General features: G+C 40.3%; 1 protein-coding gene across 4 annotated transcripts in view; it reads left to right on the top strand.

The window, feature by feature from the left end:
• PAX5 (paired box 5) overlaps window positions 1-27,712 on the top strand; it is a 261,611-nt gene that overhangs the window by 187,096 nt on the left and 46,803 nt on the right. For all 4 annotated transcript variants that reach the window (XM_083719437.1, XM_083719436.1, XM_083719434.1 and 1 more), the window contains one exon: window positions 18,313-18,414. In XM_083719437.1, the coding sequence (XP_083575563.1) occupies window positions 18,313-18,414 (102 nt within the window). The remainder of the gene's footprint in view (window positions 1-18,312; window positions 18,415-27,712) is intronic.

Raw genomic sequence — 27,712 nt, 5'->3', positions numbered from 1 at the left:
CTTGTGAGGAGCTATCATAAAGTGCTTCAAACTTTTTAAATGTTAGATTATTATTTTTTACAGTATTTCTTGGTTAAACCACTGGAGGATCTCTTAAGGAAGTTAATGTCTTTTGTTTTTTTTAAAATTAAAATTCCTTTTGAAATTATTTGGTGACTTAATCTCTAGTTCTGGTGCTCTAGACATCTTTTGGGGCTCAGGGGACTATGAGAGGCAGGAAGAGATGGAGTTCCTTTAGTGACGTGGTGTCTAAACCACATGCGAAGCAATCCAGAGTTGATAATTTCCTATCCCTCAAAACAGCTTAAGTGGACAAATGGACTTTTACTATCCCACTGATCTCTCAGGTGAGGATGTGGGACTGAACAGCAGGAACATGCTCAGACCATGATGGAGGGACGTCTTAACTTACTAGCAGCTGACAGCTGTTTGTTTCAGTTGCATGTGCTTAGGTCTAGTATGGGGATAAGGGGGTTGTGCCAAAGGTTTCACAGAAAATATGGGATTTGATGAGGGCAAGTTAAGAACCTAATAAAGTTTTATTAGGAATGGAAATGAGCCTGTGGGTGACCACTTGGTCATCCCTGGTCATGAAAAGCAGCTCTTTCCTACATATGTACCATAGCATTCTAAATGCACTTTGGGGTTGTGATTTGCTCAGAGCTTTGTCAAAATGAAACCTTAGCTTAGTGGAGGCCAGAGAAGTTCTCTGGCATTTAGGAACATTGCTACTGCTATTCCTACATGTGTGGAGGCCATTCAGAATGCTCTGTGAGTTGTAAAACACATTCTGTAGTCCGCTCTGGAATTTGGAAAGATTGGCATTAGTTCACCTCAGGGTTTGCCAAAATATTCTGAAGCAGAATCAAGTGGTTCTACCAATCCTGACTTAAATTTTACTATGATTGACAAATAATACCTTCAAACTGTAAAAAGCTGGGGGCTTGGATGGGGGAAGGTTGTGAATATATTAGAAAGGATGTGGAAGGTATCTTCTTCTTTGGCAATCACTTGTAGCCGAGTAAGATTGTCTTCCATAAACACGGTTTTAACAATGAGTCCATAAGTGACTGTGCAGGCCAATTCTGGATCCACACGTCCTTCCACAGTGGGGACATTGGTTTCCAGGCAGGAGTTGATCACAGTGTGGATTTGCCAAGCGTGCCTTCTTCTTAGCACGTTTCTCCCTTGCGTCCTGAGTTCGAGTGTCTTTAAAGCCCATGACACCTTTGGTAAAGGCCGTTCTCCAACTGGAGCGCTCGCAGGCCAGTGTTTCCCAGTTGTCAATGTTTATACTACATTTTTAAAGATTTGCCTTGAGACAGTCTTTAAACCTCTTTTGTTGACCACCAGCATTACACTTTCCATTTTTAAGTTCGGAATAGAGTAGTTGCTTTGGAAGGCGATCATCAGGCATCCACACAACATGACCAGTCCAACAAAGTTGATGTTGAAGAATCATTGCTTCAACATTGGTGATCTTTGCTTCTTCCAGTACACTGATATTAGTTCGCCTGTCTTCCCAAGTGATGTGTAAAATTTTTGGGAGACACCGTTGATGGAATCTTTCGAGGAGTTGGAGATGGCGTTTATAAGTGGTCCATGTTTCACAAGCATATAGTAAGGTTGGTAGTACAATAGCTTTGTAAAAAAGCATTTTGGTTTCCCTGCGAATGTCGCAGTCCTCAAACACTCTGCACTTCAGTCGGGAGAAAGCTGCACTCGCAGAGCTCAGGCGATAGAAGGTATAAGAAGGAATGGGCACATTGTTGTAAAATATTGCAAATCTTGCTTTCTTTTTGCTAAATAGACATTTATGGCTTTTATGATATTTAATGAACCAAGTTAATTATTCCTTCTGGTACATTTAAGTAATATTTAGTCAAATAGTGCTTAGCACTCTTCTATTTTTTCTTGTTTTGTGGGATCCCACTATAAAAACTTTAAGACCTACTCCTTTAGAGCTTGTTTAAATAGTGATGAAAAACCAATTTAGTAAAACCATATTGATGATACATTTCAGCTTAAACCATTCTGCTTCAACTTAGCTTAAATTTCAGTAAAATAATTTTAAGTTATATGGAAACATAAAATTTAAGCTAAACAGTTTCACTACATTCCCCACATAGGGAACTGAGCCAGCTAAATAAAAGCCAATGTCAATTTGTCTCCACCATCTTTCTTACAATGACAAATGTATGTTTCATTTCCCTACATTTCTTTGTGGGTAAAGCATGGCCAACAACTCTAAAAGGTAAGTTCCACACCTTGATGTTGCTGTTTTATAGCAAGAATAAACAAAGCAGCATCTGGACCATGATTTTCTGCCGTGTTTGTAATTTGAATTTTACGGCTTTAGATATCAGCTACGAATACTGCTGTCAGAGACAAACAGCAACAGTGTTGGTGGGCACTGTGCATTTCAACACATCCTCTGCTAATCTTTCCCCCACTGCTCCCATTCCCTGGCTGCTAATTTCACGCAGGCACTTAAACATGATGGATAATTGTGTTCTGCTTATCAATGTTTAATTTAAGGGCTGTTCTGTCTGACCTGGATGCCCTCTGCAAAGAGCTATGCCTCATTATTGATTTCACGGTCACACCTGTGACATTACCTGCTTTGTAGAAAGAAGACTTTGACATTCCTGTGAGGCCATGGCAGCCGGACCTAATTGTCAGAAGAATAATCGAGCTAACAAAATCATTACAGCTGATCTGTGTGTTACCACTGTTTTATCTCTCTCCTAATTAGGTGCAAGAGAGGTAGCAGATCATAGTAAGCATGCTACACTAGATTTGATGCCCATACATATTTGCTGGGCAATGTGATAAGGGGAAAAAAGGACATTTTGACAAGTTCATTTGGGTATTTTTATTTAATTTAATCTCCTAACACTCTCAGCCCTTTGTATGCCTTTGTTTTTGGATACAGCAGTATACACATAAACCAGTTGCTCTTGACTTGTTTTTGGAAGAAGAAATGTTAGTCTTGGATCCAACATAAATTTTGCAATAGGAACTGATTTTTGGTGGTAGTGATCGTTTATGAATTTTATTTATAGAGTTGAATATTGTATTAAGAGCAACATCAAACAGACTTTAAAACAGGTTGTTTGGAACTGCTAAATGGAACCTAAAAGGTTATTTTCTTCTTCAAAAATAAGGTTGCTTCAGAATAAATAGGATTCCAGAGTCATTTCTCCATGGCAAGATGCAACTGCTAAAATTGCCCCTTCTTTAGCAAATCTGCCTTAGCAAAGTTTCTGGCTATGGGCTTGATGTGTTTGTTTCAAATGATACATCTCTTTATGCAAGTGGGATCTTGAGTCTGGGGGCTAAACTACATGAATTGTTACCTCACATGTAGGACACCCCCCCCCGATTCCACACACCTACCTCTATGAATTGCAGAGGATGTAATTTTCAGTGGAAGACGCATTTGAGAGGAGTGGTCTCTTAACCCTTTTCCTTCTGGCATTTCCCTCACTAAAATCAACATTCTAATTGCTTTAGCTCATGCTGTGGGAATGATATGGGTAACATTTGTATTTTCTCTTGCTGGGGGAAGAACTTTTGCAGAAAAAAATGCTGAAGGGGAAAGGGATTAAAAATTGTCTGCCCCTGTATCAGAGTTGATCTTATCATTTAGACTGAGTGAGGTGCCTTCCATAGACAGCTGATTTTAGTACCATTTAAAGGGCAACAAATGGTCAGTTACTGAATTTATTCTTCTTGTATTTTTACAACACAATAATTGAGATAAACACTTGGGGTTTATATGCTTCAGAAACCAAAATCACTTGGTTAGCTTGCACCTTGACTTGGTGTGGTAGTTTGCAATTTGCTATTCTGTCTCAGGCAGCAAAACCCCTTGGACCAGTTCTGACTTATTGACATCTTCTGCTTTGTATTTTGTTAAAAAAAAGGAGAAAGGAAAAAATACAGACGTGAGCATCACCAGGATGTGGCATTAAGATAGTAATTGAAGTGTGCCATGGCCTCCGTCAATTAGTTATGTACAGACTCACTTGAACATGCTGCCACATAAGTGGTCCAGAATAGTAATCCTTGTGTGGATACTGACCTGGAAATGCAGAACCAGGTCACATGGCATGCCCCAGAGGTCCTGAAATCCAATCTAGCAATGAAGATACATTCTAGTAGAGAAGAGACCCTTTTTGCCAGGCAGGGACTCAGCCTAGACTACCCAAGGCAGTAGCTTAAATTCTCTAATGAGCTGTTTCTCTAACACAGTATTCTCCAGTTTTTCTTTATCTGAGATACTAATGAGCCTGCCAAAAGGCTACAGAATGCCAAAGGAATGCTAGACTCTAGGCCAGAGTGTAGCCTGTTTGAGAAACCTGATCCTCATTGAGCAGGGGTACTTGAATAAGTTGTAATCTGGTGGTTGTCAGGAAAGTTGTGTGCCAGGGAGCTGTCCATGGTTTTGCATACCTGGTTTGCATATTCTTTGCTGTTGCACTTTCTGCACATGACATGCTTCACTAGTTCAACTGTGGGTCCCTCTAATCATAGGACATGGCAATCTGCTACCACCTATGCCCTGCAGGGCTTCATGCTGTTTCCAATTACTTTGACCAGCAGAAAATGAAGGAGAATATCATTCTGGAAGATCTGCTAAACTCTGGGACTGTAGGAGTGATACCTTCAAAGAGAACTTCCCACTATGATTTTTCCATTCTGTAAAATAAGCTAGCCAAAATTCTCCTAATTGCTTTCAATAGATGTTGGATTAGACTTTGGGTGTAGGGTTGCCATATTTTGAACAGCAAAATAAGAGGACACATTTGCTGACTTCTACTTTTAACTATGGATCATTATGATGACTCTCATTTGACAATACCCATGAAAAAGAGGACATGTTCTGGAAAAAGAGGACATATGGAAACCATAAAATAACTTTAATAATCTCTGCCATAATGTTTCTCGCAGTATTGATCTGACTGTATAATGATAACTGCTTTCAAAGTCAGATTTGAATGCTTAAATGCAGTCACCTGTATATTTGTCCAATGAACACTCAAAACATTACATAGATTTACAGTCCCACAGATCTAAATGTTTCAAATAATGGGGTATCTTGTCCATATCTTAGATCAAATGATGGGTTGTACTGAGCATCTGAAACAACAACAATAACAAACCAACCAAAATGCATTGCCGCTGAGCAATGCAAGTGTGCTATATTTTCATATATGGGGATTTCTATTTTTCAGCAAACTTTAAATCAAAGTTTGATCCTTCCCCTCTTAAAAACCAAGTAATGCATCATTTCTGGTTTGAAGCACCATAATTTTGGTTTGAAGAATTTGAAGATGCATTCTTGTCTCGTCTAAAGGGTCATGAGCACATCTATCCCAGTATAGCCTCTCATCACTAAACATATTGAAATTGCTGCTAGCTTTCAAACTGATCACCTGGTAAGGGAGAGGGGAAGTCTGATCTAGAGGGGGGTGAATCCATAAGCACACTGGCAGGTATTCAGCTTCCTGCTGCGTTCATGGATCTCTAGATTGGAATGAATACTATGCATGTAATCCCAGGTAGGGACGGATAGACAGCCTATGTCTGTTCCATTACAGTTTTACTTGTTCCTCAATCATAGGTCCGAATGAGCACATAAAAAATGTGCATGTAAATTGTTCACACTCTTCCTGTAAAATATGCATTCCTCAATGTATTGAAGTGCTTTTCAATGCATTTTCCTCAAAAACATTTTTTTTAAGTAAAATGTATATTTTTTGTGCACTTCTGGGGACTGAAACTGCATCAAAAATCTGCAGAAATAAGAAATCCAATTGATAGTCATGTTCTGAACTGCAGGTTTGGGAACATCAAATCACGTTGGTTCACTGTTAAAAGCAGATTGAATGAATTATTTTCCCATTACTACTTCAAGAGGATCCCTCCATCCTGTGAAGCCTCTTTAATGTTTATCTTGGGAGGTACATACAGGGAACCCTGTTTCCATATGAAAGTACCGTACTCACTAGCTGAATTAGAGCTCTGGTTTTTCTTTGAGAAGAAAAATAAATTCATATATTTAAAAGTTAAGTCACTAAAAACAGATGAATGAAAAAGAGAAATGCAAGTAACAGAAGGAGAAACTACACTGAAAGGAAGAAAAAAATGAGATTGTTTGGCACACTGTACTGGATTAATATGACTGAAGTATTAAGGGCCAGAAGGAGATACAAATCAGGTTTATTGTTTTCCAAAATTAAGTTGGAAATCCAAAGAAGGAATGCTTTATAGAAAGGGGGAAGTGAGATTTTGGCCAAAGCTGAAAGTACTTAAAATCCACTGATTTTAATTTAAAGTAAGTCCTTAGAAACAACACACATAAATCATAATAGAAAGAATACTATTGCATTTATGTCCTATTTGTAGCTTCTCAAAGGTAACTGGTTGGCTACTGTGGGAAATATGATGCTGGACTAAACTGGTCTTTGGTCTGATCCAACAAAGCTACTATTATGTTTTTAAAAAGGCTTAACTTTGACTAGACAGGGTCCTATGCTTTAAAACATTGTGTAACTGTCCATATACCATAAGGAAACATCAAAAGTCAGGCGCATGAACATATAAAAAAGAAGAGAATTAAGATTAATTCAGGTTTGTACAAGTAGAAAGCATCAACTTACCCACCATGTATGGTTCTCCACCAGAGACTAAATAAATCCTGTCTTACTGGAGCTACAACAGCACAAAGATTGCAGATCAGTGTTTCCCAACCGGGGGCCATATAGCTCCCTGGGGAGTCCCAGGATATTCCAGGGTGGCCACAGGTGAAAAATGCATAAATGGGGGACCACAGAGGGAAGTGAAAAGTGAAGGGGGGGGGAAATCATTTATTTATTTTGTTTAAAACCCTGATTGGCTGGCTATCCACTTGGCCAATCAAAAGCAGGTAAGGGGGTGGCACACCAAGTCCTAATGCTCCTTTTTGCCATGTGCGTTTTCTTGGAGCAGTCTTGGTTTGTTTCCGGTGGGAGAGGGGATTGCTTATGCTCCTATTTTGAACAGTAGAGACCGCGATCCAGAACCCCCACGTCAGGTATGTGTGGTGGTGGGGTGGCGGCAATGGGTAGGGCTAGGGGAGCCAGAGCTGCTTTTTGCTGCCACCAGTTCTGGGCTGGAATACTTTATACCAATCCTGCCCCTTGGACTGAACTCTTTTAAAAATACTGAGCATGGTGACTGTTATTCATATTATTAAAAAACTTCGCAAAACTTGTAAGGCCAAGATGTACAATGCCACCCCCAATCAAAGAAAAATGGGGGGGGGGTGATGACAAGGAAGGATGAATAAGGATGAGAGTAAAAGAAGCTGTATCTGCATTTTGGTTTTCAAAAAGCCCTTCCTTCAGCTGGAGGGATATAGGCATGCTGGAATATAGGTCAGTACAGAGTTCCACATGCCCTTTCATCTAGGTTTTCCTGCTGTTGTATATTGACAGTGGAATTCTAACACTGACACTAAGGAGGAAGAAGCTGAGAATAAGTAATTAAGAGGGTAGGCAGGTCGAGATTGGCTAAGAACATACTGTGGTAGGTGGGGCAGTGTCCCATTTGCCCTAATGGATCAGCCTCCATGGCACACCTCAAACATTATATTTCTCTATGTGGTCTACAATACTAAGGTAGCCATCATTTCTATTTTTATTCATATCTACATCTATGAGATTAATTGTATCTTGTTTATTGATTCATAACTAAATAAGAATATGAGGCACCTCTGCATAAGTGTGCATTCACATACCACGTAAAGTACAGTGGTACCTCGGGTTACATATGCTTCAGGTTACATACGCTTCAGGTTACAGACTCCGCTAACCCAGAAATAGTGCTTCAGGTTAAGAACTTTGCTTCAGGATGAGAATAGAAATCGTGCTCCGGCGGCGCAGCAGCAGCAGGAGGCCCCATTAGCTAAAGTGGTGCTTCAGGTTAAAAACAGTTTCAGGTTAAGTACGGACCTCCGGAACGAATTAAGTACTTAACCCAAGGTACCACTGTACATAAAAAGATTGAGGCATCAGACTGAAAGCTGGGATTCATGTTCAGGTCACAATTCTGCATTTTGGGGAATGGGGGAAGGAAGATGCAAATACATTGTACTGTGAAATATAAATGAGGCCTCTTGAACACGAATCTTTACAGTACTTCTGTAGTTTTGTGTTCACTGTGTAGCTTTAAGTAGTTTTACTGGCTCTGATTAGATAGCAGGAGCATGAAGGTTCATCAAACCAGGTTCTTTCAGAATCTGACAACTTTGTGATGGTTGTGAGTTGCACAAAAACTCGCTAGGGATTAATCTGTGACAATCAAAATCATTTTTACGTGTGACCTATTCTAAATCTGAACTCTGATCCCTAGGGAAGAGAGGTTAGTATATTAATCCAATACACTGTTATGTAGTGCCTGATCTTGGCTCCTATTGTGTAATTTTACCAGTAGCCATGAAAAAGAAAACAAATTCTCACATTAACTGATAAATGCCTATACTAGGGAATGTTTCTTTTTTCAGTATGGTATAATTTAGGAATGAAGCAAAAAGCCTGCGTAAATAAGTAACCGTAGCACGGGTAAGTAAGTGACTTTACAACCCACCCTACTACCACCTGCACCCCCTCCTCGTTTTCTAATGTATCTTTTGCAGTAATTAATTACATCTCTTGTGGATTCCTTTCTTTCATACTGTTGCTGGCAATCAGGTAGATAAAGTGAAAAAAAATGTTGGTGCCCTATGGTATTAAAAGTGAAGGGTTTTCACACTGTCAGGGTAATGAATTCTGCAAGGGTTTGAAGCGCTTGAGTGTGGGGGGACTCTCTCTGTGTCATGTGCCTGGGAGTGACAACCCCCAGTGGTTAATTACTGCCACGGATGAGAGCTGAGCTGGTAGCAAAATGAGATAAGTTCATTATGAGCTAAATTTGAAGTTAATTGGATTCACATTTTCACCCATTAGTATACAAAGATACACCCAGAAAGGCTCCTTTTTTTGTGTTAGAAGACAGTTGTATGTAAGCAAGGCACAGAAAAAGACCCCATTGTCTTAGCTTTTATGTCTTCATACCTATATATTTCTACACACACCTTCCACTACTTTATAATGTTCAGCTGGAGGTCTATCTGCTCAGAGGCTAGTCCCACTGAGATCAATGGAACTTACTCCCAGGTAAATGTGCATGGGACTAGAGCCTGCTCCTACTGAAGTTAATACAGTTTAAGCAGACAGACTGTGTGTACAGGATTGCAGCACACAGGGGAAGACTGGCTAGGTCAGATCAGTGGTCCATGAAGCCTGATATCCAGTTTTTGTTTCCTGATATTTAGCTCAGGGTGCAATAAATGAGCTAAAAATGGAAACATAAGACCTCAGAACTTTGCAGTATTTCCCAAAAATGACAAAACATTTATAGAAACATGTTTTATTCTTTTCTTCAGCTAGAGGCACAATGCTTCACATGTTCTTTTCTTGCTGCAGTGATTTTTAGCAATGATTTAAAACTTTCATCCAGTGCCACAAACACTTTTTAGAATGCAAATTTCTGCCAGGACAAGTCCATATTGTGTCCACCTCCTTGTTTCACATGCCTGCTAACATATATTAGTTATGACATTGCAAACAACACTTAATTTTTTATAGCTTGTTTGCTTATTGTAGAATGTGCAAAAACCTTACTCAGAACAGATTTTCATGAACAGAATTCCACTCATTTCACTGCTGTGTGTCTTGTTCTTCATTTCTCCTAACCTTCTCTACCTTCTGAATATGTACTATGGAGGATTGGTGGGGGGACCCTCTGGAAGAGTGGACATAAGGGGCTATAGGAGGACGGTGGAAATCTCCTTCTCTCACAGTTCTCTAAATGTTGTTGGACTCCAACCGCCATCAGCCCTAGGCAGCATGGCCAATGGTGAGGAATGTCAGGAGTTGTAATCCAGCAAAGCTGTGGTGGTGGGGAGACACTTTTTTTGGCAGATCTACTGCCAATCTGGGACACAGGTGGCAATGTGGGTTAAACCACAGAGCCTAGGACTTGCCGATCAGAAGGTCGGCGGTTCGAATCCCCGCGATGGGTGAGCTCCCGTTGCTCAGTCTCTGCTCCTGCCAAGCTAGCAGTTCAAAAGCACATAAAAGTGCAAGTAGATAAATAGGTATCGCTCCAGCGGGAAGGTAAATGGTGTTTCCGTGCGCTGCTCTGGTTCACCAGAAGCAGCTTAGTCATGCTGGCCACATGACCCAGAAGCTGTATGCGGCTCCCTTGGCCAATAAAAGCAGGATGAGCGTCGCAACCCCAGAGTCGGCCACGACTGGACCTAATGGTCAGGGGTCCCTTTACCTTCAGCTCACCAAGGGCAGAAGATGAGGAATGGGAATAACATCCATCCCTCACTGCAGTGTGTACTATTATGTTTGCTGAAACCAAATGTAGAGGTGCATATGCTCCACATTGTTATTGTTATTGGTTCCCCCCATTTGATATGGAAAATCTTAATAAACTATTTTGAACCCTCCTCCACAACTCTGCCTGGCCCAGGGCTGGTATAGTTTTAATCCATGGCCTCTTTTAACATGCCCTGGATTTGTGCCCATCTCCAGCAAAGCACTGCTGGTGGGACAGCAACCACAGTACAGTTTTCTACTGCTGAAACAAGGATGTCTCTGTTAACAAAGAGGGGAGGGAGTTCAGAGCATCCAGTGACTCCTCAGGTACCTTCCCACAGAGTTTAAGATTATTTCCTCAGTCATTTTTCTCCTGAAATTCAGAATCTCACAGAAGAAATTAGCTGTACCAAGTGTATGACTGTCAGAAGACAAATTATTGGTGTACAATCTTAGTTCCTTACTGTCTTGTGCCTTTCAGTGTGGTTTATTTGATCAATACACTGACTGATTTGTATTATAGAACTTCAAAACATAAATGTTTGTTGATAATTTTCAATGTTACTGAGTTTCTAATTTTTTGCAATATACAGGAAAGGGTTCCAGCAGTCTTTCCCCTGCCTCTGCATATTTGGTGCAATCCACAGAATTTCTGTACAATCACAGCCATCTCTTAAACATTTTCCTTAATATGCTACTATGTGGCATGCTGTTATTTAAGACTGACTTGTGGGTAAAAGCTACAAGAACATCAAATCCAGGAATGAGAAACCAATGTCTTGTATGTCGGATGCAGTGTCTGGGTGGAAATCGTCAAAATCCGGATGTATGGCAACAACTTTTGTGTCCGGATTTTCACTTTTTGAAATCTGGCAACCCTAGCATTTGGTCATTGTGATATTCATTGCTATTATTTTTAATGACATGTCAGTTAAATGGTATATAAATATTAATTTATTTAATATGACTTTTAAGATACCATATAATAGGAATGTTGTTATAATGAACAAAATAACAATTTTAAAGGATTTAGTGACTTTCTAGTACAGTGTTGTGTATAGCCCATGGATATATAAAATCTTAGTTGTTTATTGTGCTGCTGACTCTGCATATAGTGGATGACATGCTTATTTTTGAATAAATCCTTGTTGCTATTATTATTGTTGGTATTATAAGGCAGTATGACCTTTGCAGCAAGTTATTTCATGTAGCCAGTGGCACCAGACAATGGAGACAGTGGATTGCTTTAGCTGCAGTCATATAGTACCTAGGTATTAAGTTTCATTAGGACTGAAATGGGATATAATCCACCAAAGTTTGTCAAGATACATTAGAATGAATAGGAATTGCATAAGAACACAACTGGCACAAAGCACCCAGAAGGGCACAGTGCTGTTTTTGTGTGAACATTTTCTGTGGCTCTCATATAAATGTGCAGAAGTGCTTAGGAACCTTCCTTTTATAGTGTTTAACATTAAAGAGAGTAAAGTAACAGTTGTAATAACATATTTGCGTTTTCACAGAAGGTGGAAAGCAGTTGATTATCAGCAAAATATAAACTGCCATTTGTCAGCTAATCAGTTATCTGGAGGGCTCAGTGCTAACAGTAGACAATACTCCTGTTACGGATAGACAAGAGTGAGCTGTATATGTTCCCTCTGTCACTGACAATGACATACAGTCAGCCCTGTTTGAGCTGACATAAGGTCATCTTTTCCTTCCCAGTGAGACTGGGCAGCTCTAAGAACTGTCGGCTGGCATTTTTAAACTATGATATTACAAACTCCACTGGCTCCTGTGATCTGTTTTACATTCCTTTGTTACCGAGTTCCTTGAGCTTGTGGAGATTGAGTCAATGAATTTCCTGATTCCTATACCCTGTCCTTTCTTCTCTTCTCTGATTTAATTTTGATGAACAATAAAGGCTAACATTTTTAGCTAACTGTTGGTTCAACTCCCAGTTCTCAGCCTATTAGGGACTGCTAATAGGTAATAATTCAGCAATTGATTTTTATCCCTCCCACCCAGTTTAATGGGACATCTCAGGACCGTGCCATGTTCAGTGTATTTGACTTCTGAATGAATCCTATATTTTAAGTGATAAAGTATAAGCTTGCAACTAATTTGACTGCTGCTGCTTCTACTAGTGCACTGTAGTTATTTAGCACCTATAGTGTGTAGAGCATTGTTCATAATATAGAAGCTACATGGTTCTTGTCTGGACAGCTAGCATATCACACATAATATCAGGGTACAATGGCATCCTTCTTAAGGTGGATTTACATATTTGATTACAATATGAGACTGGTTTTCTATAGCTTGGGTTGCTTTTAAAATATGTGTAGGCATTAACCCATCAGTGACAGAAAAGTCTCCCTGTGAAAAACAAATAATCATACGAGTGGGCCGTTAGCGGGCCACTAATGGGTTTCTTAAGGACAACAGCTTACTAAAATACAACAAAAATAAGAACCCCAAAAGGGAACTGAAAGTAAAATAAAAAAGGGGGGCAGACAAGAGAGTGTGTTTGGTCCCCCAATATATGTTGGGAGAGGGCCAGGCCCCCACAATGCTGAGGGGACAGAGGAGGCCAAGTGTGGAGCGGCTTCAGTGGCTCGCTGCTCTTGAGCGTGAGAGAGGAGGAGCCACTGGCCACTGAAGCCGTGCCATGCTGGGCTCCTCACTCAGCCTTCTCCTAATGATGCAGCATCGTGTGCATGATGTCACATGTGCATGATGTGCACTGGACTCCCTCAATCTTGGGCGCAAGTTGGCGCCTCTGCATTGGACTTTTAAATATCTCTTTCCTCTATCCCATTGCTTTTTATGCCTACTTCTTGCGGCTTATCACATATTTCTTTATTAAGATTCATTGGGGTATATTAGTTGTACATACAGTATTTCTGCAAAATATTACATTTATAGTTTATGTGTACAATGTTTTACCCACCCAAAATTCTGAGCATAAGAAGGTATATATAGCAGTAGGTACATTCCTATCTAAATTAAATGTCTTAGATATCAAAGTAAGCATGTGATTTAAGTGAACTGGGTGGCTGCTACCAAGGAAGGGTCTTGTAGGTGGTGGTAGCCAAGTTGTGGAATACCTTCCCCAGGGAGACCTGGAATACCTTTACAAAATGTTACTATATTCTAAACCACCGTTTATGTGTTGTGTAGATTCTGGTTACTTGCTTTTATTCTTCCCTTTGGACATTTATATGCTGCAGATTGTTATCTTAGCATATTGTGTTTTCAGTTGTATTTTATTGCTTGTTGCTGAAGGCTGAGCCTTTGTACCTTCTGTAACCTTGATTAGGGATGCCTCAAGTGAGCCAGTAGCCTTGGGTGGCAGATTGACTCAGACTCATCAGTCCTTACTCAAAAGGCCTGAGCTGCCAGACAGAGGCTCATATTCTTCTCAGAAATATATACTCTGTTTCTGGAATATTCAGAGAATGTGAGGCGTGATTCTTGGGTGAGGTCCCTGTTAGAAGATACACTCATGAGAGTCTTTGGGCCAGGTTGAGATTTTTCTATTGATTTTAATTCTGTCTTTATTTTGTGAGTAGATCTTTTGAGTCACCAGGCACTACTTGGTTCTCGTAGAACTCTGATTCATTTCAGTGTGGCCTGTGGCAGGATAAATATCCTTTTGGACTGTGCGCCCGATATAAGGAGCTGCCATTTATGCCAAAAATGCAGCAGATGCTTTATAGTACTGAAAACCCAATAGGCATACAGCACAAATCTGATACATTGTTGAGACTGACAACTATTGAATGTATGTATGGCTTTCTCTGCATTGCAACCTCACAAATTATTTATTTGAAATCAAATCCTGCTGACATCATAAGAAACAATTTGTCGGTGGATAATTCCTGGTAGTGGTTTGACAAGTTGATTAAAGAACAATGACTGTTTGCTATGATCAACAGTGCTCTGAAAAGTAAAACTTAGGTAGAGATAGAAATGTGGCAGTTTGACAACGAACAGGGTTAACTTTGCAGAACCAGCCACGCTTTTGCTACCTGTAAGAAAAGAGAGTTCTGCTACAAGGATAACATTGTTATCTTCTCTGTGTGCCCTTGGGGTTTGGACTTAAGTTTCCAGCTAGTTTGGTGAAGACGTGTTCTTGGTAACCCTAAAGTGAATGAAGCTTAAGAGAGGAGGAGTGGGATTTGGGGTAGGTGTGAGCCACTTGTGTCAGGAAAGTATTGGGAAGACAGGGGGGTTGTTGAAGCATCTGTATGACTTTAGGCTTTCAGTCTCTTGCATGTCTTTCATGAAACTTTTCTGAGCAACCATCATTAAAAAATGCAGGGTGGTTTTTTGAGGGGGATGGGGGAAATATGTGTGTGTGGTTGCTAACATTTAATACCTCTCAAGTGTTCAGTTTTAGAAATGTGGAAAAAACTAAGATCACTCTCACCTACTCAGACCTTCAAAAAAGACATTCAGTCAAGCCATCATCAACATGGCAGGTAGTTACTAACAGTACATGCCATAGAGGAAGGTCATTGCTGATTGGTTGGCTGATTTAAAGCCTACCCTTGCTGATTGCCTCTGAAACTATAGGTATGCCTGTATAGAATAATTTATTGTCATTATTGTTGTAATACACTGGGAGTGTGAGTATTAGAGTGTGTAGTAGTATAAACATTGCAAAGCAAATATCAGTTCATCGGTTCATTAAAAGTCTATTGAATATAAAGCCTCCTTACATCTGCAGCTTATTTTTTCTGATTTCATTATGTCCAGGTTGTTGCTATACCTTACTCTGATAGCTTTAAAAAAACCCAGCCAGTACTTGACCTTTTCATCCAGTGGAACTGTTTATGGACTATTTTCTCATCTTGCATATGTGTGTGTGTTTGTGTGTGTGTGTGTGTGTGTGTGTATGTCTGTGTAGCAAAGCCAAGAATTATTTAAAGCTTTATTGTCTGCAGATTAATGTCCAGTTCTAAATACTCAAGAAAAGCATGTGCTACAGCACTGCTGAGGCTGCATTATTTCAGAATGTAGGTGTGTAATGCCATATTTGAATTTTCAGTTTGCTCCTTTCAAAACTCCTTGCATGTAAAACCTACTTTGCTAGAAAGAAGGTTGAACTAGAGCTCAATGTGCTGATACTCTTATCTCCCATGCAAGGCTGGCCTTACCATTAGGCAAAGTGAGACAATTTCAGACTGGCAGTGCTGGCACTGAAGCAGGCAATGCTCCTTCTGACTTTAGAAGTGGTAAAGTTCCAGAATACCATGTGCCCTTGCTGAATGTGTAGATTGCTCTCATGGTAAGAAATGTTGCTGAATGTAACTGAGCGGTAATGGTTACATTATACTTTTTTTGGCCCCTAAGGATAATAATTTGATGTTTATTTGAACTTTTGACAAAGACAAATGTAAGCATTGTAACAGCGGAAGATCTCTGATCTTACTTTCACACAGAAGTAAATCTTCTTCAACACTAGAAATAAGGTTTCAAAACTTTACTTGCAGAACTTGTTTCAAATGTTATAAAATAACAAAGATACATTGTTTTCAGTTTTACAAACGTTCTCCCACTGGTCCCAGTGTGAGCCTCTAAATATATTTTACTAAAAAGTAGCTTTCTAGCTATAGATCAAAATACTATGTCTCACTCTTTCTACTGCATGCATTTTGGCCAACACCCAAAGACCAACAGCTACATGGATTTATTTCTGTGTTTGTGTGATGCAAGCAGCTTCATCTGCATGTATAAACACTAGCAAAGGTACTCAGGTAACAGCTTCTCTCACCACTGCCTTGTGATTTAACTTGTGATCCAAATGTAAAACTCAGTCACAAGGTAGGCTACCACAATCCACATGGAAAAATACTGGCTACGTGCCTAAAGTATTCTTTATAGCAACTTGAATACAATGCAACTAAAATACAGCATGCTATGTAACATTTCATAGTTTCATAATTTCAGAATAGTCTGTCAAATTCCTTTTCCTTAGGTTCAATAGGTTTGAAACCTTCCCTTTCACTCCTTTCTTTTTGATAATGTTGCTTTCTCAGGTGTTAATCTGAGCCTTGCAAAGTACACAGAGCTGAAGGAGAAAGTAAGAAAGAGTTTTCTTTCAACTTCCACTTTCAGCAATATATACTTTTCACATGGGGGAAGGTAATTACTATTTCTGCCCCATGATGAAGGGACAGTAAGTAGGACCCTTATTTTAGTTGGGGTGCTCAGAGGTTTCACAGACACCCTAAGAGGTCCTCAAGGACATCATTGCAGCAGGTAGTGTGCTGATGACTCCATGGTTACAAGATCATAATATTTGTGACAGATCCATCCCAGAATAAACAAAACCGCTTATTAGAATCAATGAGTTTCAAGCCCCTGGTTTTTCCATTCACAGATGAGTAATGGATATCCACAGGAGGTGAATGTTGAAATTTCTTTTATTTGACAACATATTTTAGCTGTTCACAATAAATGGTATGTTTTTGGAAATTGGGCATATTTAGGGCATTTCTGTTTCTTTCATCCTTATGTCCTTTAGGATGAATGATGATAGAATTCTGTTCAGATATATTCAGAACATAATGAATTTGCAGGTTCCGTTCTACATTTCTTGTGCATATTTAAATAGCCCTTCTTATCAGAGAGGTCTTCAGTTTGCGTTCTCTTTTTCAGTCATTAGGGAAAAGACACTGAAAATCTTGCACGCTTGGTAGCTCACCTCATTGTGTTGTTAATCACAAGTCTTAACCAAACCAGAATGGTGATGGGGGTGTCAAGAAAAGGGCTTATTTTATCATATGTAGTGGGAATATAAATTTGTAATATACTTTTGTAGTACAGTTTTTTTTGCTGAAGTATCAAAAATGATAAAATAAATCACATAAGTGAGCTTGTCATAACCTTTTTTTAGTCAAATAACTTGACTTGAAATAGCCAAAAGGTAGAAAGACTGACACATCAAACTTTGGTGTCAAAGAGTATGGCACTTAGCCTTGTCAGGAAAGTTAATACATTAGTTCAAACCCTCAGAAGAACAGACTGTAGCAGATTTGCTTTTATAACATGGTATCCTTTAATTCAGTATGTCAATGATGGTCTTTCTCAGATGCCACACATTTCACCAGTACTTTTTCAATGAGTTATTGAGATAGCTCTCACACTAGTTGTGTCCTTCATTCAGGCTATGTTAGCTTCAGGCAGTCTTTTTCAGTCAACCTGTTTATTGAGCATTCATTCTGAGTTGTCTGCTGGGAGGTTATATGATGTCACATCAAAGAATTGTTATCCCATATTTTCCAGTGCATTTCCTTATCCTTACCACTAAGAGAGCTTTTTTCCCTTTTTGAACTGGTTTTGTGCAAGGGTGCAAAATCCATTTAATTTTGCAACCTGAATTTGCTGGTATGCAGTTGACAATAGTCTAGAAGTGCTTCTGTTTCTATTTAATAAGAGTATATTTTACCTATACCTATACCTTGATTGAAGGTTGTTTTATTTTGGGGGGTTTGTTTTGCCTCTTGCATTAACTTTTTTTAATTCTAGAAAAGGGTCCTCACATCACTCAGAAAAATAAATCTGTTTTCAAACTGTTTGACATGTCAGATCTGCAAAGAAACTTAAGAATAAGCAGGAACAAGTAGAGTTCAAAGCTGGTTTGCTACTAACCTGTTTGCAGTGCTGTTTGCCATTGCTCTCAGTCTCTTACTTTGTGGCAGCTTATAAAGAAAGGGAAATCTTTCTCATTTCTGCCAAAGCTAAGGCTGGGGGGAAAACATCCCACTTTGGTATTCGCAGTACAGTTATGACAAATGCATGGCCTGTGTTCTGAGTGTTAAGGGAAATGTAAAAACATGTCTAGTTGTTGTGAATGCTCACATGGTGATTTGTTGGTTTGATTCTTCAGGTCGTGATTTGGCAAGCACAACCCTCCCTGGATACCCTCCGCATGTCCCCCCTGCTGGACAGGGCAGCTACTCTGCTCCAACGCTGACAGGGATGGTGCCTGGTGAGTTTCCATTTTAAAAAAGAAAGAAAAGAAAAGAAACAGTCTTTTAGCAGCAAAGCCAAGTGCTGCCTTTGTGCTCCGCTTTCATACCATTGGCAGGCATAGTAATGGCACTGAATGAAAGAGGAGATGTAAAACAGGCAAATTGAACTACTGCCTTTCTCACAGTCTTTTAATTTCACCTATGCTGCTGTTCTATAGCTCAAGTAAACTGAGTTCAAGCTGGTTTAGGACTACTTGAAGTTAGAGGGAGACTTAAATTCATATGCCTTGGGTTACATAGGACTGTGGACTGGAAAAAGAGAATTTATTCGGTCAAAACATGTAGGAAAAGAAGTGTCTAGCCTTGCTGCATGGCTGTTGGATACACATGATAAAATGTACATAAGGTTAATCTCAGAGTTACCTCACTTCTCTGAATTTTTGTCATGTGAATCATTTTAATTAACTTTGCTATAAGCATTTCTTGCAATTGTGCCAGAGGAATCTCATACTTTGAAATTATGCTGCTTAATATGGGTGCCTGCAAATGATCTCTTCCAAGGCTTTTCACACGTGAGATCTTAGCCATTAATGTCTCCAGTGAATCACCTAATGTTCCTTTTTGTTCACCTTTGGTCTTTCTTATATTTGCTTTAAAAGAAGCCAACCATTTCCTGGGCTGTTATTTGATGTAAGAACATCTCAAGCTTGGCTATGATAATTGAAAGTGCCCTCTGCCAGGAGCAGGGCTTTCAATTTTTTCTGACAGTGGGGAAGAGTTGAAAAAGTTTTACTCAGTACTTTTTAACATCATACTTTAATAATGCATGCATACTGGGCAGTATTTAGTAACATTAGGAAATGGTGAATTATTGCCCATATTTAGAACTGTAGTGAAGTAGTAGAAATATTAAATTTAAGAAAACTGTTACTGTTTACAGAGAAGGACTGGTGGAATTCCTCATACATTTAGAAAAGATACTTCTCTTCCCCCACTGGAAAGCCACATTTTCAATTCAGTGGGAAAAAGATTCAGGAATGTTCCATCGTTGACAACTGCACTCTGCTTCCTCTGGCCATTCAGGCAGTCAAAGTTTATTGGTCCAAACACAAGTAATATAAGCAACATCACCTACTCTTCTCCCCATTGCCATGGACTTTTTCTTCAGTGAGTCTATGATGGATTAAATAACTGAGTCCCCCCCCCATCAAATTCATTGTTACCAACATAAACCAACCCCTCTGTTCTTCCCTAGCTCAAATTAAAAATATAATCTGAAAATCCCAAAGATCTTTTCTGCTATAGTGCTACTTCACACATGCACCTGGCTTTAGGGATGAATGAATCTGTCATGTTCAGAATCTCCTAGTTTCTCATTTTCCCAATCTTAAATCCCAATCCCACATTCCTGCATCAGCTTCCATTATTTCAAAAAAAGTTTTCAAGAGCATTTGTAAGCATTTTAATGTGCATTCTCCTAATTTTTGCAAGCAATTCCCCTAAGTTGCATTTTGTATACTATTTGCACAAGCGTATAAAATGTATTTTTCTACACGTTATTTGCTTGGTGAACTGCATTGCAAAATTTGGATAAGTGCTGATATTAAAGGATCACCGAATTTTGCGTTGTGTGTGGTTTGAGAATGAATTAGGGAGCCACATGAAAATGTGAATGGAACTGAATCCCCACTGCCTGGCCGGTTACCTAGCTTATGCGAACTGAATGTTGTACCGGCTTCCTGAAATCCTCCTTCACACTCTCAGAATAGGCATATTTTCTTACAATCATTACACACAACATGGACTAATTGGAGAGTATGGTCATAATTCAGGCTGACCCTTTAGACAAATGTTCTGCATACTGGGCAGTCTCTCCCCCCTTTTTTTCTTTTACTAGCAGTCTGTTCCTCTGCCATATTGCAAGCTCCTTTTAAAACTTCTGACTTTTAAAAATGGTTGGCCCATCCCTCACGATGAGTTGCTATTAAAATGTTAAAAACCAAAGCAAGTATTTGGTGTCAAGTCACATGAATTAGGACCTGCAGTATGGAGTGCTCCTGTTTAAGATTTCAGCCAGCCAGCCAAGCAATTTCTTAAGATATTCCATTTTATTCCTGTCCAGCAACAGCCAGTCACAGTTCTGTATGTAATGGGCATATTCAGCCCTCATTGGATTGTTTTTGGCCCCCTCCCCCATATATATTCATATATTGGTAAAAGTGCATTGGGGGCGGAAGTATTGTCATAAAGGTTGTGTATACATATGCTACACAAGTGTTACACAAATATGATCGTTCCCCTGTGAGCTGTTCTAGGGTTTGTCCTGACCCTCCCCCAGGGTTGGATTAACTTTAAAGACCCTAAGTTGTATCAAACACAGCACAAAGTAACTGTCCTGTCGGTGCAAGGTTTACAGTTGTGCAACACTACTTCTCCCCTTCACCTCCATGCATCCCCTAAATCTGTTCTGGGTTTTCCCCAACCCTCTAGAGCAGATTTGGGGAGTGGGAAGGGTGTATGTGGAGGGGGGAGCCCTGCTGCACAAGCATAAATCATTGCACTGATGGGACAGTTGCTTAATCTCATGCTCTACCAACTGAGCTAGCCGGGCGATGCGACAGTTGCTTAGTACTACATTGGGTAGAAAACTATGTTTCTAACAACATACACCTACACAGACAAAGTTCCATGTTTTCTTCTAATAGCAACATTCTGCTCTACAAAAGTGAAAGTTATCTGCTGGATTTAAAAAGCCTTCTTGCTCATTTAAACTAGGCTTTGCTAACTAGCATCCAAAATAACTTTTTGATCATCTCTTGTCACTTATTGTTTGGAGGGGCAGTTTCAGAAGGCTCTTATGAATGCATGCAGTCTTTTATGATTTGGCTCTGAAACAGCCGGCAGATCAGCTTTATTACACAGACATCAGTGTTTGTACTCTAGTATGACTGAATTATTCTGTCCTGACATTTATACAAGGAGGATTCATTTCACCAGTTCTCAGAAACCCACTTCTAGACATACTGATCTCCTGTAATTTTCAGAGCATATGCAAAAAGTGGATACAATAAATCATTTAATAATTAGCCATGAATTATGCCAATGACTAATTAACATGGGGTGCAAGATACAAAGCAAGTAAGGGAGTTTTTGTTTCATGTTTTTTGACATTACTATATAGCTTGATCCTCTTCTGCAAAGTGCTACACCAGGGGTGGCCAACTCCCAAGAGACTGCGATCTATTCCCAGAGTTAAAAACTGGCATCTACCCCCTTTTTTGGGGTTGAGGTCAAAGGTGTTGAGCTTTTTGGGGGGAGTCAAAGTTGTTGATCTTTGGGGGGGGGGGAGCCAGCGATCTACCAGTGATCTACCACAGAAGTCCGGTGATCTACTGGTAGGTCACGATTTACCTGTTGGACATGCCTGTGCTATACTATAGTCTTTTAATTTCTGTAGTATTTGCCAAAGGATGTGGTAGGTAATTTGGAAGCAGAATTTGTGATAGGCAGGTCAGAACTGGGAGGCAGCTGATATGGATCCAGGTGTCCCTATAGCTAGCAGATGAAAGGCCAGACCAGGAAAGCACCTAACAGATTTCCCCTCAAGAATGCCTGGACAAATAGCCATCACACTCACCAGAGTTGAGTGGGGGAGGACTAGGGACCAAGCCCCCCCAATTTTCAATGAAGGGGCTGCCTCCCAAGTTCCATGGCAGCTGCGCACCCCAGGCCCCCTCAAGCATGGGGGCAAGGTGGCACACCTGATCACATTGAGTTGGTGCATAGTATCAGTTACAGATAGGTAGCCGTGTTGGTCTGCCATAGTCAAAACAAAATAAAAAAATTCCTTCCAGTAGCACCTTAAAGACCAACTAAGTTAGTTCTTGGTATGAGCTTTCGTGTGCATGCACACTTCTTCAGATACACTGAAACAGAAGTCACCAGACCCTTCTATATAGTGAGAAGGTGGGGAGGGGTATTACTCAGAAGGGTGGTGGGAATGGGTGATTGGCAGATAGCTGTGATGAGCCTGTTGACGACTCTAAACGACTGCAATAGGTCTTACAGGAAAAAGCAAGGGGTGAGAAGGTGAAAAATGGCTTTGTCATGTATAATGAGATAAGAATCCAATGTCTTTGTTCAGACCAGGTCTCTCCATGGTTTTAAGTTTGGTAATAAGTTGCAATTCAGCAGCTTCTCTTTCCAGTCTATTTCTGAAATTCCTTTGTAATAGAAAGCCCCCCCAATTTTCAATGAAGGGGCTGCCTCCCAAGTTCCATGGCAGCTACACACCCCAGGCCCCCTCAAGCATGGGGGCAAGGTGGCACACCTGATCACATTGAGTTGGTGCATAGTATCAGTCACTTACAGCATCATCAAGGACAATAGGGAGTGAATTTAAGCCAGTTTGGATGGTTTCTGACCCCATATGATCATCACAGAAAAGTTCTTGCTCATGGCAATGGTACCTATGGCAAGGATAATGTTTAAAAGTTTATTATTGTGTGCACAGTCCCTTTTTTGTGTAATAACCACATGCCACTACTTCACGCTTCTGGTAGCAGTGGTAAAGGACCCCTGGATGGTTAAGCCCAGTCAAATTCAACTATGGGGTATGGCACTCATCTCCGCTTTCAGGTCAAGGGAGCCATCGTTTGTCCACAGACTGCTTTTCCAGGTCATGCAGCCAGGATGACTAAGCCGTTTCTGGTGCATGGAACACTGTGACAGGTGCCAGAGCTCACAGAAACTCCATTTACCTTCCCGTCACAGCAGTACCTATTTATCTACTTGCATTGGTGTGCTTTTGAACTGCTAGGTAACAGTAGTGCTGGTATGCAGCTACTACTCATGTGAAGAACTGCACCATATATGGTTCTTTCAGATGTTACTCTCCTGAGTGATGGCATGAGCAAGGTAGTTTCCATTCCTGCAGTCTTCTCTTGGGAGAACAATGTCTAAATTGGCCCTCTGTGGCATATATTTAGGAAATAATATGAAATGTGGAGCGTGATCCAATAAGCAGAGAGGTTAGCATGATATACATAAATACTGTGTGAACCTGAATTTGTAGATGGCCTCTCAGTGGTTACACAGCCCACAGTTCCCAGGCTGGATGTAGATTATCCCATTTAACGTGTCATTACATATGTGCTTCTCAATGTGCATGCACTTGTGGAGATTGTACTATTATTCTCCCATGTATTAGATTCTCACAGATGATGGTGTAGACCTATGGTAGATGGTTACAAACCTGCTTTTTGTTTTGGTCTGCTCATTTACTTATTGGGATTTAAAACCAGTTCTAACATGACAGCATTTCCAGTTGTTGTTTTTGCACTCAAGTAGCTAAGATGCAATGCATATATTACTGCTTTGTGGTGTGGTTGCTTTTGCAAAAACATTTCCCAAGGTGAGATCTCATGGTAAATCACTAGGAGTCCTTTAGGTGAAAGAGCTCAGTGGTGGAGCAAATATATGTTTTGCATGCAGAAACTCCCTGATTCCATCCCTGGAATCCTGCCTGAAACCCTGGAGAAGTACTGCTAAATAGTTCTGAGCTAGATGGACCAATGGGTTTGACTCGCTATTAGGCAGCTTCCTCTATTCCTATGCACTTTGAGACTTTTAAAGGAAAAGGAAGATGTAAGTATAATAGGTGGAGCTTTTGGATTTTGGAAAGACAAGCAGAGCTATTAAATGTCTGCCTCTTTGTTTTTAACCAGACTCTGGCAGCAAGCAACAGGAGATGGCTGTCATGCTTTGCTTGTGAGCTTTCTGAGGCCACCTTGCAGGTGACTGTAGGAGACAGGTGGACTCTTGGTTTGATTCAGCATATTCTTGTTAGTAATTTGTAAGACTATTTATCACATGTTCTGCACTTCCACTGGAGCCACATTGTGATGCAGGCAGACAATGTGGTTAGTGCTTTTATGAGAGTGTGGGGCGTGTGCAGGTGAACAGTGTTGCAGCAGCAACCACTTTGCAGAAGTAACATGAAAACTGTGCTTAAGGCTGGTTGACCCTTAATGGGAGTGGCACTTTCACACAGCTTCTTCCTATGCCTTTCCCATAACATGATAAAGCAGGAACAAAAAGGGTCTGGATCAATAATGTCATTTGGTTCCATACAAACATTCATTGGCTATGTAGAAGAAGAAGAGTAGTAGTAGTAGTAGTAGTAGTAGTAGTAGTAGTAGTAGTTTGGACTTGATATCCTGCCTTTCACTCCCCTTAAGGAGTCTCAAAGCGACTAACAATCTCCTTTCCCTTCCTCACCCACAACACTCTGTGAGGTGAGTGAGGCTGAGAGACTTCAAAGAAGTGTGACTGGCCCAAGGTCACCCAGCAGCTGCATGTGGAGGAGCGGAGACACGAACCTGGTTAACCAGATTACGAGTCCACCGCTCTTAACTACTACATCACTCTAGCACGTACATATGGGGGGAGGGGATATGACATTTGCATGAATATGTATTTGACCCCAACCCCGTAATTCCTTCATAAACACTTTTCTGGTGGCTCATCATGGCAAGAAGCTACTGAGCGTGACCTAGTCCTTTTGGCTCCAAATCTGAATTGGTCCTTTGTTATCTTCATACAGCGATTAGTTTGTGCACTCGACAGACTGTATACAGATCCAACAAGTCATTTTGTCCATTCTTGCTTTGTTCCTGCAGCATGCTATATCTTGGGAGATATGGGTTTATCTGTGTGATGTTATTGGTTGGATTAATGTGTTGTGTTATGTCTTAATTTGTTGAGGATTCTTTCTTAAAGCAAGAGGGTAGCTCTAATGTTTCTTCAGATCATTTCCAGTTTTTGTATTCTATCATCTATGATTCCTATTTTGACACCGAAACTGTCAAACCATTTCATGGATGGATATGTAAAAGCGTGAGTTCTATTACAGGTTAACAAGGTTTGAGGATGCATTTTTATGGAATCACTGAATATGTCCCACAGAAATGTTCCACATTTTGTATGCTTTTTGTCTTTTACTGTGAACACAGAAGGCAAGAATGGTCAAAGAGATTAATTCAATGAACCATAAAGAACAAAGCAATATATTTGCCTCTGCACATCAGTTATGCTAGTAGTTCAATCAGAATACATAGATGGGATAAGCTGCCTTTAAAACAGAAGATACTGTGTAGAAAGAGGATCCAATGTTACAGACTATTACCATACAGTAAAGCAGTTGTGGATAACCTGTGGCCCTCCAGATGGGAGCCCTCCAGCTCCCATCATCTCTAACCACTGGCCATGCTGGCCGAGGTTGATCTGGAATTGGAATCCAAGCACTAAAGTAAACCAAAGATTTTCAGAGGAAATCTAGTGCTCCCTGAAAGCTTGTCAAGGGTTCAAAAGTGAGAAGACCAGGAATGGCAGACAGTTTGTCCACCATTGTCAATCTTCCCTTACAATGCACTGTAAAAAGTGGTTGGTGGAAACAAGTCAAGGTAAATGCAGCTAAGAACATTAGAAGAGTGGGCTGGATCAGCCCAATGGCCTATCCAGCCCCAGTGGCCAACCAGATGCCTGTGGGAAGGGAGCAAGCTGAACATGAGCACATGTGTTTGGAAACACTGTGGCATCCAACTTTGGGGGTAGAGCATAGTCATCATGGCTAGTAGCCATTGATAGCTCTCTCCATGAATTAGTTTAATCCTTTTTTGAGGCCATCCAAGTTGGTGGCCATCACTGCCTCCTGCGGAAGTGAGTTTGATAATTTAATTATGTATTGCATATCTAGAAATGCTACCTCTTTGTCATGACTGGAACAAATACATAGTCAGATTACATGAGGGTAGTTGAAGTTTCCTTCTGCTACAAGATCTCCCTAAGCATTTTGATCAGGGGGACAATAGCACGTCCCCTCCACTAATTTATTCCTGAGCCTGATATCACCACCCACAATGATTCTGCACAGGGAGAGAAGAGGAAGGCGAAGTCCCATTACATGAGTGGAACGCTGCATATGCAGTTTTGGATACAACTCATGGTCTGTGACAATACAAGTACAGTGGTACCTTGAGATGCGAATGGGATCTGTTCCGGAGCTCCGTTCACATCCTGAACACAACGTAAGACGTAACTGCACATCTGCGCGTGCGTGGATCGCCGCTCCGCGCATGCACGTGACGTCATTTTGACCGTCTGCACATGCGCGAGCGGCGAAACCCGGAAGTAATGCACTCTGTTACTTATGGGTCACCACAGAACGCAACCTGAAAATACTTATCCTGAAGAGTATTTATCCCGAGGTATGACTGTAGAGCTTAAATTGTTTCAAAATAAGCAGAGTGATTCTTCACAATAGACCCAAAATTATAGAATTGAACTTACTGAAAAGAGGTGCTGTTTGAGCAACACATGACTAAAATATATTGGGTGCACAAAACTAGTTAGCAACCCGTTTGATACTGGCTAATCCATGGTGTTTGTTTTTTTAATCCTGCCTCCTTAATATTAGTGTTTAATTCAGTTTTCCTCCTAACCTTCAAGTGTGTTATGCAAACAGCGAGTTAATTTGAACAAATACCTGCCTACACCTGAGGAGATCTTGCTACAGTTCCTAGCCCACCAACAGTCAGAAATAAAAATATTTACATACGTACATACATGGGCTGGGCATGTCCAGTATGAGGAGGAAACTGTATATTTTACTGTTGCTTTCCAAAGAAATGTGTTACTTCTAAAATGGCAGGAGCAGCAACACTGGATATAAGATTTTTCTTGTTTTGTGTTGTTAATGCCTTTCATTCAGTCATAATGCAGCATCAGTCATTCTCCCTGTTTTTACATGGAGAATCGGATACCTCTGAGTGACTGGTTCAGATCTGCATAGCAAGTGTGCTCTATGTGTACATGCATGCATTCAATTCACTCCTCTCAGGTTGGAAAACATTGTCCTTTGCAATTTCTATCAAAGTACTCATGCATTCTATGCATCATAATATCACACCATGAAGCCTGTTTCCTCTAGGTGTTATTTTTGATCAAGGAATTTTGTCTGCAGAAATAACATGTTTTTGACTAGTTGTATTTTCAGCATGAAAACTTTCTAAACGTCACCCAAGCTTGCCTTGCCCTGAGGGCTTGTCGTGTTTTATAATTGAATTGGAATAAGCTTATGCTTAAATAATCATGCTTGTTCATTTAAATATTTGTTCTGGTTCTTGTATTGGAAAAGCTGAGACAATGGCCCCTGTTACCCTCTAGATATTTTTTTTATTTCACTTGTACCTTCTTCCTTTCCCTGGGGACTAAGGTTTTGGCCTCATCCCTCATGCTTACCCATTCACTCGACTG

Source organism: Podarcis gaigeae, assembly GCF_964106915.1.
Source record: "Podarcis gaigeae genome assembly, chromosome: 17".
NCBI classification, from domain to species: Eukaryota; Metazoa; Chordata; class Lepidosauria; order Squamata; family Lacertidae; genus Podarcis; species Podarcis gaigeae.
This window is presented reverse-complemented; position numbering and strand designations above follow the sequence as displayed.